General features: G+C 38.8%; 1 protein-coding gene across 1 annotated transcript; it reads left to right on the top strand.

Annotated features, from left to right (window-relative positions):
* The first annotated feature begins 8,308 nt into the window (after positions 1–8,308).
* vip (vasoactive intestinal peptide) lies at positions 8,309–12,849 on the top strand. Its single transcript, XM_020601820.1, has 6 exons — positions 8,309–8,412; positions 9,257–9,361; positions 9,810–9,914; positions 10,572–10,697; positions 11,986–12,097; positions 12,435–12,849. Coding segments are annotated over exons 1-6 (459 nt in total). The 5' UTR covers positions 8,309–8,410; the 3' UTR covers positions 12,444–12,849.
* The last annotated feature ends 90 nt before the right edge of the window (positions 12,850–12,939 follow it).

Genomic DNA, 12,939 nt, shown 5'->3' with positions numbered 1-12,939 from the left:
GCCTTCATACTTTATTCTTTATAATAGTTTCCATCCATCCATTATCTATAGCCCTTACCGTGTAGAGGGTTGCAGGGGAGCTGGAGCCAATCCCAGTTGACAGTGGGAGGGGGAGCACAGCCTGGGTCTATTATTATTAAATTTTATTTTTGAAAAATTTTGATGTGAATATTGCTATTTGTAGACTGTTAACCTTGTTTAAAAAAATCCACTATCCCTTTTGGATCATCGGTGTAATTACCAAGAGCAATAATTAATTAGAAATATATTTCTACATAATTATTTAATAAGTATATTTATCTCATGCCTCAGGCATCTCTGGAATATAATCAGTTCATTTACTGAGCAGGAGAAGAAAACCATTTTTATGTTGATGACAGACAGACTGCATACTGCAGTGTATTGTGTAGCTTCTTCTGCATTTAAAAAATGTGGTCATGAGAAATTATGTCTGAGCTGCAAATCAGGAGACTGGATAGTGCTAGTGGATTGATGGATGTCACACACTAGCACAGTATGCTCTGACTGCATTAACTCTCCCACAAAATATTAGCAGAGCTCCCTGGATGCAAGGTGTGTGTGTCAGTGAGAGAGTGAGAATGATAGCAAATGTTAAAAAGAAAAGACAGAAAACACAAAAAGGTAAGTGTATCTTCACAGGTCTGACCCAAACTGATAAAACAAATTATTGTTATTATTTCTTCCCATCTATTACGCCCTCTCTGAGTCATACTTATTCTCTCTCTTCCACCCATTGTTTTGCGTCTCTGTATTCAAAATTAATGTAATTACTGAAGGTGATTCTGGCTGCCCTTCTCGTCAAACAGCAGCAGTGTAACCTCTTGATTTCAGATTTAAAAATTGGTCAATTTAAGTGGATGTTGAAAATGATTTATAAAAAAAAGCCACTGCCTTTCAAATGTGATTTCTAAGATGAGGCAGGTGTTTTTTATTTTTGGAAATTGGGACAAATTCCTTCATTAGCCACAATCTGACTCTGTGATCTAATAGATAAGGCATCAGCCTCTGAAGGTTTGGGATTATGGGTTCAAGTTCTTGTTTGGCTTTTGGAAAAAATTACATAAATAATATAGTGTTTTAAATGCAGCAGTGGAATAAATAAATACTGCCCTGCAAGCCTCTGAAATGCTGCTCAGTATGGGATGTAATCTGCAAATGTTTCATACCGTCACCATCGGACTCTGTGAATATGTGAAAACATCAAATCTATGAGAAACCTAAATAGAATACATGTTCCAGTAATTATTGTACAAGTTATTATGTCTGGTCAAACGGGCCTTCTTCATGCTGCCTTTCCATGAAAACAGGAAAATAAATTTTACTGTACTGTAGCTCAACAGCTAACACCCATACAACCATGACAGACACCTTATTATAGTCATTTAGCTGCAGCAGGTTGGTTGTCTGAGGGGAGGTCATCCTGCCATAACAGGCTGCTCAGATATCATTACTGCAGGGCTGCTGAAGCATCGGTGAGCAAACACTGCCTGTGTGGACGCACTGCGATTGAGTGGGGAGGGACAGTGATAGAGCTGTACAGATGGTAGTATTCAGGCTCATTCTCCAACAGCCACCAAGAAGAATCTGCACAGAAACGATGCTCTCATGGTGACTTGAATTTTTTGCAGTGTTTTGATCCACCACAGATTATATACAAGCATTGCATACAATATAATGCATGTAGAGAAGAGGCAGGTGAATGGAGAGCTTTGTCACAAAGCAGGACAGCAGTTTGTTACAACTGATCCACTCTCTATAGGCACAAAAATGACTACAGAGTTGAATTAGCACTTTCACTACACTGGTACATATGTGATCATATTCATGCACTAAAAACTTTCAGCCATTTATGTAACAGTGGCGATTACAATTTATGACCCTGTGATTCCAAAAGAAAAAGATTTCTCTAAAGACATTTTGACATGTCATAGCAGAAGGGCACAGCTGCAACTAATGACTAATGATGGCTCTGTTATATGCAGGCGTGCTAGTGACCCAGCCTGCACAATAGCAGGACACCGCCTAGATGGAATGCAACTATCATGATGCTATTACCTGCACTGACTTGACAAGTTCAAATGTCTGCCGTAAAAAAGGTGCGTGTATGAATGAATATTTTACTCGGGTTAGACACTATTATATGTTCTCTCTCTTGAAGGCGCTTTCAGATGACACATCACGCATGCTCAGTGGGATTGATACTCAAAGAACTTTACTGTATAAAGTTGTAATGTCGTTGTTAAATTAGTCATAGATAGATAATCCAATATCAAAATGGCTTTTTCCTGGACAGGGAAAGCAGCATAATCTCTTTGGTCATCATGACAGCCAGATCCAGATTCACTGCGGCTAGGGATTTGTTGGTTAATGAGAGCTAATGATGGAAATGTGTGTGTATGAGTGTCTCAAGATGGCATTGCTGTACATAATGTCTGCCATGGGGCTGAATCCGGGCCAAATGTAGTTATGTTTTTAGTTAATTTAGGATGCAATGAAGAGCTCTGGTGGTCTAATTGATCAGTACAAGGCCTCCATTAAAGGAACCTCAAGGGACACGGACTATGATGAGTGTGTGGAGTCTGTGTCTGTGTGAGAGAGAGGGACAGATTATGAAAAAGGTATAAAAAGTAATATGTGTATGGATATATGCTTGTGTGAAATGAAAAATATCTTAATATCAGTGATGGCAGACTAAACAAAGTGTGTTGAGTACACAGGGAAGCAGAAAGTGAATCTTTGTGGCAAGGCTTGTATCAGTCAGAGAATGTGATGTCACTAATTCAGGATGTGCTTCAAAAGATATAAGGGGTAGTGGGCAGTGGGGGGGATTGCACATTTCATGAGTTTGTAGTTTTGGAGATCATTGTAATTCCACTAGTTGTATTATAGTATGAAAATGATTTGATTTAATGTCTCCCAGCAGAGTAAACTGTAAGCCTATTGCTTTTTCATTTGTTGTAATCCTTATTTTCCTGATTTTATGAGCCTTTAAATTGGTTTGTTTCCTGCTTCGCTGCCCAGTCACACAAGTATATTTATCACACACACACTGAGCAAATATTGTTAATAGAGAATAAAAGCTGTCTCCGATCACTGCTGCCCAGTCACACAAGTATATTTACCACACACACACTGAGCAAATATTGTTTATAGAGAATAAAAGCTGTCTCCGATCACTGAAAAACATTCCGTCTTCTCACACATGCATTTTGTCAGCTATACAGAGCATGCTCATGTTGTTTATATTAACAAGAACATTCAGTGTTATTGTATTAGAGCCATACAGTAAGCAGCTGAACATTTTGAAAAGTATGCTAAGCTAGGCTAACCTAGGCTAACCCAGCCTAACACACTCAGCTCATGCTTGAAAAGAAAGTATATAAGTACAATTCTGAAGATGGTGAATTATTCTTCAGACTCTGACTACCTTGTCTTAGTGGTTTTCCGAAGGAAACAAAGAAACAGCAAAGTTTTCTTTGCCAAACTTTAAAAGTAACCACCGTTGTACCAGCCCAAACATGATGGATAGCAAAAATAGTGAAAATAGCATGTGTATCTGGTGAAATCTATTATTCAGTTCATCAGGGAGGAATTACAAAATTTGTCATAAATGTGTCATTTGCATTACAACATTAATGCTGACCATTTCCTAAATTTCATCTGGCAGTGTTGACCTGATGTCTCTGTTTTTAGCTCTGAGTGCAGCCTGCCTCCTGTGGCTGTAAACCAGGTTTAGCCATCAGGGGAGTTTAGCTGTAATTTGTCAGACTAATCTCCTCTGCTTGTTGTGGATGGCAATCCATCACCAAAGCCAACTGAGTCCACATGAAGCCAAGAGGAGAACAGTTTTCCCACATGGGAGACAAAAACCTGTTTGATACCAGCACCAATGACGACATTTTAGATGAGTGTGAAGGCCTGTCATTTGTCCATGGAAGGATGTCATTATACTGTCATCTCTGCACACACACTGTTAATATGATTGCCTGGAGCTACTTATACTGCAACGTGGTGATGCATTTTTGCTAGGTGTCTCTTAACTCTCATTTTACGTTTTCTCTTAGCATGTATTTATTGACATCATTGCAGACAGACGTATTAGATTTTTAGTTAACTTTTCCAGAAGTGCTAGTTGTTACTACATGTGTCAGCCCTTATACACTACTACATGTTAGGCCTCAGTACTGTAGGCGCTAACTGTAGAAAGCAGTCACATGTTAGATGTAAGGTAATTTTATATTTAAGATTTATGTTGAAAACCACATTTTTTTATTGTTTTTGCCAATGAACTTTTGCATTTCTAAAAATGCTTCTTTTGGATGTTAAAAACTTTATTCAAGACACTCAAATTAGACAAAATCTGTAACTGTTATTACTTTGAATGTATTGGTGCAAAAGTATCTTTTACCCCAGCCCAACAAGAGCAAAATATTAAACCTTGATAAGTGGAGAATGTGTATTTCTCTACTGTGGAGAGGAGCTGCTTTCTAACAGAACAGACATGCAGTAGTTGTGCTAAATAATAGCTGCGTTCAAGGAAACTAAACTTCCTGCAAAGACAAATGTTTCTGTCTTTATCTGGCTCTGGCAGTAACACAAGATGAAATAAACGCCTTCCAAAATGTGTGTAAATTAAATCTTTGTACTCTCTGATGCCCAACAGCTGCCAGTTTACTGCTCACTTGGTCAGTCAACCGTCCTGCTACAAAACCAAGCTTGTATCACTACACGTCTGGTGATGTAACTGTTTGCAGGATCAACCTGAAAAAAACTGCCAGATTTAATATCAGTTACTTTCTTCTGTTTTATTTCTGATTTTATTTTGACCCCTCAGATCCTGTTTTCTTTCACTCTGCCATATATATATTTTAGATACAGTTGTTTTTTCACACTTTATCATCAAATATCAATATCAACTAGTTATTTGTGGGGTTATTAATAAACAGTGGCGGACAGTATCATTACTAAAAGTACTAGTAGCTGTTTGTGAGATACAGTAGAGATGTATTAGTTTAAATAGGAATAATAGCATTGATGTAGAGTTTTAATAGTAGTTTAATAATTGTGTAATTAAAATTAGTAGTAGCAGCACTGGTGGTAGTAACAGTAAGAGAAGTAGTAAACCTACTAGTAGGAACTTCAGTCATAGTTGAAGCAATGGTAGTAGTACAGTTAGTAGCAAGTAAAACTAGTAGCATAGTACTTGTGGTGATGAAAGCACTAATATGTATTTAATAGTATTTACTGATAATGTTAGTATCTTTAAGTAATAGAACTGGTGTTTGTTGACAGTTATAGTACTGGGAGTAAAGTACAATAATAGCTGATTACTAGTCATACAAACTGAGCAGTTCCACTTAAAGGCTGGTGTTCTTGTTTCATTTTGAGGACCGATTGCAGACGACTTGTTTTTTTCACACTCTGGGTGTAGACTTCAATTGAAAGTTCCCCCAGATCCGTTTCTTTTTTCTCATTTTTGCCTTTGGTACAGTGTGAAATTTTCGTTTTCAATTAATTTAAGATAAACAAAGAGGAAAGAATAGTTGATTCCACTAAACTCTTGTGTGATGTTTTACAGTGAGGGAATAGGGAATGAGGATGCCTAAACGTGCCATAGTGGAAATAGGATTATTAATCATAGTAGCTATAGTAGTAGAAATCAATGTGATATTAGAACTAACAATAACAGTGGTAGCAGTACTAGTAGTTGGAGGAGTATTAGTACAAGTACACTCACTATCACTGGCAGGGGCACCTACCATTACATCCTTGTTGTCATCAGTCCTCTGTTTTGTCCTGTGTACACAGGTGAGGTGACCAACAGCTCATCTGTAGGAACGTTTTCTTCTGTACATTCCATCACCATAAACAAAATATTGCTGATATTTCCTCCATCAGCTTCCTGTTCCTGCAGGGATCTGTGTCCAGTCACCACTGTCAATTAGCCGGTTCTTTCTCCCATGGACTTCTACCTAATCTACTTTCTCTCTGGACTGATCACATTAGTAGAATGGGATGGGATGGGGAAGGGGGGGGGTCATTTGCTGACCGGGAGCAGATATGAAAGACCTGGGAAGGCCAGAGATGCTGTTCTCATGATGTAGGGGTAAATAAAATTTGTGACCATCATCAGGCACACAACCACAAAGATGAGTGATGTTTTCCCCCATAACACTTGTTCACATTCTGTATTCTTATTGTACTCCTGTACTGTTTTGTGATTTGAGTAAGCCAACGTGGGCCAGTGGTAAGTACAAAATGTAAAACCATATTATCCCATTACATTTATACTATATTATCTTATAAAGTAAAAAGTCCATTAATGGGGGAAGAGGACCCTTGTTTCTTTTCATTTTTTTCACAGTTAACAGTTTTCACCTCTCTACTCTACAGTAGCTCTGCAGTCTCTCTGTTCCTCTCTACATTGCTGTAAATCATGTCTATCATCTTTTCTCTCAGCAACATTGGCTGAATGTTCATACTGTTTTAGATGGATGGATGGATGAAAAGGCGGATGAGGTGCCAGCTGACGTCACAGCTAATTGACCGTGCCATTCCAGCAGAGAAAATCAGACTCATCATGGACACTGTGGGTGGATTCTGAAACACTTCACTCCTGTGTAGCATTCTTTTTTAAACGTCCAGCACAACCTGAAATAAAAAACAGTGTCAGTATCCTGCAGACACCCTCTGAAAATGTTGTATTTATATAAAATGGTAACCTGCAAGATTTGTGTGTTGCTGTTCAGTCAGTGGTGCTCAGCACTGTTGTGCACTTAGACAAATAGAAATAAAAGGCTGCTGTGGGATTTTGATAACATTGCTGAAGAATAAAGAATTAGTGTCATGACAGGACAATACACAGGATAATAAAGGAAATATTTATAGCTCAAAAATAAGTAATTTTGATATTTCTGGCTAGACAGTTTCATCAACGCTTCTATGAACTGGACTACTTGCCATTTGGTTGATTATTTGGTGTTTCAAATGTGATTTTAAAAGCAACATGTATCCTACCCACTTAAACGGTTCAGGTAGCACAGTTCAATAACATGAATTGTATTGTCAGAAAATCCATCCATTATCTATTCTGCTTATTCCTGAATAGGGTCACAGGGGGCTGACACTGGGTGAGACGTGGGGTTCATCCTGGACAGTTCACCAGTCTATTGCAAGGCTGACATGTAGATAAACAACCACACACACTCCAACAGACATTTTAGAGTCACCAATCAACCTAAGCTGCATCTCTTTGGACTGTGGGAAGAAGCCAATGTATCCAGAGAGAGAGGCACAGTGAGAACATGCAGACTCCACACAGAAAGGCCCCAGGTCGGGCCAGGCTCAAACCCAGAGGCTTCTTGCTGTTAGATGACAGCACCGCGCTGCTGTGTCGCCCTCCCAGAAAAGCCTACCTAAATAAACTGATGGATAGCACAATTTCATATAGTGCACTGCATTCTAGCTGAAACCTGGTGTTTCTGTGACAACTCATTTCTAGTGTTGACTGGGAAGATGGAAAGCTGATCGCTAATTGGTGGACTTAAAAACATCCACACTGGGGATTGATACATTTATACTGCTAAATTACACTCTCATGACTTTGTTTCAAGAAAACATTTTGACAACGTGCTAGTTAGAAGTGGAGGACCTTTCTGTAGAGCATTCTCAGAATGAATGCATTTCCCAAAGTAAACAATTGACCTGTTTATCCTGTTTTACCGGCTCTGGGTATAATATCAGCAAACAGTGGCCCATGCAGATGTCAGGTCATAATTTCAGGAAGAAAACAAAAGCTTTCATTTTGCAAAACCTTTTATAAGTTTATTTGCCACACCCCACTATAGGCACCCCAAGGGTCCCTAAAACCTTGGTATATACAAGTGGAGACTGTGGCATTGATAGTTATTTCATATTGTACTAGTGAGGATAAAGCTGTTGATCCATTTTTTGGCAGTTTACCCTTTTTCTTGTCATTCTTCTTCTGTCTCTTGCCACAAATCTGCAGAAAACACTGAGTTTAACTTTTCTCACATCTTTTCCATTCTGATTTCCTGTCTAGTTATCTCATATAAGTAAGTTATTTGTACAATAATTAGAAGGCAAAAAAACTAATTTCACCATAGGCTTGTTTGGTTCCGTGAGCAAGACCACTGACGGAAGCAGCGACCTACTGACGTCTCAGGCCACTGATCAAATCTGATGTCCCCCTCCTGCCCCATGAGAAACATCTAGGTGTATAAAACGGGAGCAGAGCTGAAGGCGAGCAGAAAGCCAGAAAGAGAGAGGCTGTTAGGAAGCATCGGATCAGCAGAGTGGACATACAAGATCAGGACCTTGGACAGCGGCAGCGGAAAGAGCCAAAAGCAGGCAACTTTCTTTAGAGCACATGTAAGAGTTCATGTTTCCACATAGGATATGTTTTAGGGTTTCTATGAGATGTGGTGCGTGCTCGGTGGTTTCCGTTTTTATTCCTGCACTTGTGTTATTGTTTGTTTGTTTGTTTGTTTGTTTTTGCGCGGTCCTGCCAGGTTTTAAATAGCTCTCTCCCAAAGATCTGATAGGTTATAGCAACTCCGCCGTCTAATACTGTCTGCAGTTTGCATAATTATGCATCGATTTTTATCTTTCCTTCTTCCCCGAGAGGCTTGGCAAAGTTCGGTATCCTAACTCTCACTCTTGTTTATGTTTCTTTACAGTTAGCAAGAAGTGACCGAGGAACAGCTGAATGGATTAAAAACTAAACTGCAAAATAGTAAATACTCTGGGAAAATGCACTGAGGGGATTTTGACATTTCTACAGTTAAATTTACTCTGATTACTTTGTTTTTGAAGGAAATTGTAACCATTTTGGCAGCAACGTTTTTCAGGAATAAGATGATCGTTTGAGTAGCTCGACATTTGTGACCGGTTTGTGATCTAAGCTTCTACGCGGTGTAGTAAAATATTGTCGCCAGAGCCGCGCCGTGCGCAATTACGCATGGGATTCGCATGATTTCTTTTCGCCTCTCTGAACAAAATCAACTTCAAACGGGAAGTCTGTCAAAAAAAATCTACGTACAAATGTTTTCTTTGTTTGTTTGCCTCTAAAGCAATTGAGCATTTATTTGTTTGCGACCTGACTGTTGAGCATATACTAAGATAATGTATGAAGCCTACGGGATAATAGGTAGAGGGTAGTGCAGGATTTGTTTTCCAGGGAGGGCGAATAATTCCTCGCCGTTTCCATCCTCAGGTGTAAAGCGATGTCACAACGGACCGGCCCACACCTTCTTCTCCTAATAGCCCTGTGCAGTGTGTTGTATTCCCGGGCTCTGAGCCTGCCATACGCATCCATACGGTAAGACGAAACCTGATTTTTTTCCCAACAGACTATTTAGAGAAATAACGAATAGTTATAGATTATGGATGATTTTGATCCGGCTTGACTTCGGGTTCCTGCTCAGGTTCATTCATTTGAACGTAAAACGAAAATTCTTGCCTTTTTTACATGTTGTCAGGAATAATCTTAGACAATGGCACCGTGCTCTGGCTGCGTTAGGTCACATGGCTGTGGCTCAGAATGAGCGCCGTTTCTATTATGTCTAAAATCGACTTATTAAAATGTATAATAAGACTGTGAGAAAGGTAGCTAATACTTCAATTGTGATCTTGTATCTTACTCGGGGGTGGGGTGGTGGTGGAGCCAACAGCTGACATTGGGGGAGAGGTGGGGTGCACCCTTGAACTGTATTGAATCCGTTAAAGGTATTCAGGTTTTAATGGGGCTATCCCGTGATGCTGTTTAGACCGACGAGACACGCAGACGGTCTGTTCACCAGCGGATACAGCAAACTCCTGGGGCAGCTGTCAGCGCGGAGATATCTGGAGTCTCTGATCGGAAAGCGGGTCAGGTATGTGACAAGGTTAAATATGGCTGCGGAACTGCAAGTCCAAACGTCGGGTTTAATGCATTTACTGGCTGATTCCTCAGAACAAAACTTTAAAATCGTAAAATCGATTAGAAAGTAGTAGAAAATAAGTGTAAAAATGTTCAACTTTCAGCATGTAACCATAAAATTAGAAATAAAGCTCAGTCCGCTGTAATGGTTTTTAAAGTGAAAATATCAGGGCTTTTGTGAGAGTCAGCTGTGTACAGAAAACACACACAAAGGGGAAATAAGCTATAAAATTCTTGTTATAACAGGCACAAGAAATTCAGTTGTATCTGTAAATTCCTTAGAATATATACAAAGTTTTTGATATTTGTTTTCAGAATGCCTTTAATTTAAGGTGAAATGTTTGGCAAAAAGTTAAAATACATCAATTTTTTATTATTTCATACACAGGGAGGTGAACTTTTTTCTCTTAATGTTTACTGTTTTACAGAAAGGGCCTATATGCCATTACTGCTGCATTATATATTTGTCACAGAGTCAGGAAGGACTCACCGTGAATCACAGTACATGAGCTGCACTGACTTTGCACTGAAACCTGCTGCACTCTGAACTGTGGCAACACTGTCAAATTCATTGTATCTTGGTTTCTGTCATGATCTGTCTTCTGTCCAGTGACGAGCTGATGGAGGAGCCAGTGAAGCGTCACTCAGACGCCATCTTCACAGACAATTACAGCCGCTTCCGCAAACAAATGGCCGTCAAGAAGTATCTGAACTCAGTTTTATCAGGAAAGAGGAGGTAGGAATCAGTCCTCCTTTCCTTCATCTGTTCATCTCTGTTTTGTACATTTCCTAAAACTCACTCTATAGATAAACAACATCATGACTCCTCAAAGGTTTCTCCACTTTAATATAAAAAGAAAAATTGCTCAGGTACCATTAGGTCTTATTCCTGGATGGCTTGAGATCAGTTTTTGTTATGAGATGTTAATAGGATTTTATACAGCTGACAATTTCTTTTCAGCTAGTATGTACTGTACAGTTCCTATCATGAAGATAAAAGAAAGCTAAAAAAACAACCACCTAAACTATGCTTCTCAGTTTTGGTTGCTGCTCGCTGACAATGTAATGATACCAACAGTTGGAGACCAGACTAAGCAAGAATTTTAGGTTTAAAGTTTAAGTTTCAATTCTAACATTATCAAAAAAAACAGCCTTTTAAACATATGATTTAGCAACTGCATAGCCTCCTCAGTTTTAAATGGATAAATAACAATGAGTGATGCAAAGTCAGCTGAGGGTAGCCTATGCTTTTTAAACATTATGGTTCAGAGGCAAATTTAATCATCTCCTTATCTTGCTAACCACAAAATATATTTAAAACAGCATTTGCTAAAGCACACAACAATAAATATTGACAAATTCTCCAACATTCATGTCTGCACCCTCCTTAACAGTTTATTTACACATATAACATTTACTGAAGATTAATACAATCACAAGTGCCAAAAAAAGACAATACATGCAAAAATCTCAGGTTCAAAACAACACAAAACTGAATTCGCTGATTACTGGACTGAGACTGCATAGTCACACAAGTTGAAGACCAAAGGCATCATGTTCAACCAAAGGCAAAATCCAGAAGAAAGAGGTGGATTTGCAGTGAGCTCAACCACAGCTGTAAAAAAAAACAGGAGGTCTGCACACTCAAATCAAAAAAGTATCTTCCTTTAAATTATGTGTATCAGCACAGGGGGAGGGAAAAGCAGATATTAAGGACTTAACCAACTCTGCTGGACATGTAGGCTTGTGAAACAGAAATTAAATTCATGTGCAAATAACAACAATAAAACAAAACCAAAGTTGTTGGTTCCCACTATAAACTTGCAGAATGTAAGAAATAATACATAGAAAGCAATATTGGCAGTGCTTTCACATTAGTTAGACCAAAAAAACATCACGGTTTTCCAAGTCATGCCTTTGAATATAAACTATTAATTGAAACACACTGTTATGGAATAAAACTAATAAAACAATTCAAATGCAGTGACTTTTTATTCTCCGTGCCCCTCCACATTCACGCATAGTTTTGAAGACCCTGGAACCAGTGACCCAGAGGAGTCCAGGGATGAACCCAACACCTTCCAAGAGACCTATGACGATATAAACTTAGATCACCTACTAAACAACTTTCAGCTGGTAGGTACAGATGCAGATACACACACACTTAAACACACATGTTACCGTGTATCCCTCACTGACATATTACATTTCCTACCCTTACCCTTAATCCATGAATGGATTACTGGTTACCAGTGGTCCCTGGAGTCAAGGGGCCCCTAGACCAGAGCCTCTGTATGAAGTGACATAGTGTCCACATATATAACTTGTGAAGTAAACAAACATACAGACATACTTCATATGGGTCATTGACATTTGAAGCAATCTTAAATGAATACATTTGTCAGGGAAGTACTGGATCTTAATGTTTCTAGATCAATAACTTTTCTCTGCTGTCGTTTTTTTTTGCCTGCAGCCACTCTGAGGAGGCGTCTGTGCTCAAGTGAATACCTCAAGTCATCCTCATGAAACTGCTCAACACGAAAAACAACACAATATTAATCCAAAGGACAACTGAGAGTCAGATCAAGCAATGATGTTGTGTTCTCCAGTATGGTTACCTATCTATCCATTCACATAGTACATGCCTACACTGTATATATGCAATATATATATATATACACTGAGCAACATGAACAATTTGAAGCCAGCAACTGGCTGCAGTAAATATAAACTGAAGTACCACATTTACTTTCTTTCTAAGGTCATTAATGTTCCATTGATTTTCAATGGAAGCACTTCTCTACTTTTTAAGGAACAACTGAATGAAATTTGTCCAATCATCCCAGTTAACCATTGGATGTCAGTAGAACTGTGTTTACTTTGAATAAAGTAACTTTCCAAATGACTTTGAGTGGATCATGTTTATCCAACTTTGAACGGACCATGTGTGCGATTGAGTTTAGATTTATTTTTACAAA

The sequence above is a fragment of the Monopterus albus genome, unplaced genomic scaffold, assembly GCF_001952655.1.
Source record: "Monopterus albus unplaced genomic scaffold, M_albus_1.0 scaffold52.1, whole genome shotgun sequence".
NCBI lineage: Eukaryota > Metazoa > Chordata > Actinopteri > Synbranchiformes > Synbranchidae > Monopterus > Monopterus albus.
The sequence above is the reverse complement of the archived record's forward strand: the minus strand, read 5'-3'. Positions and strand labels throughout refer to the sequence as shown.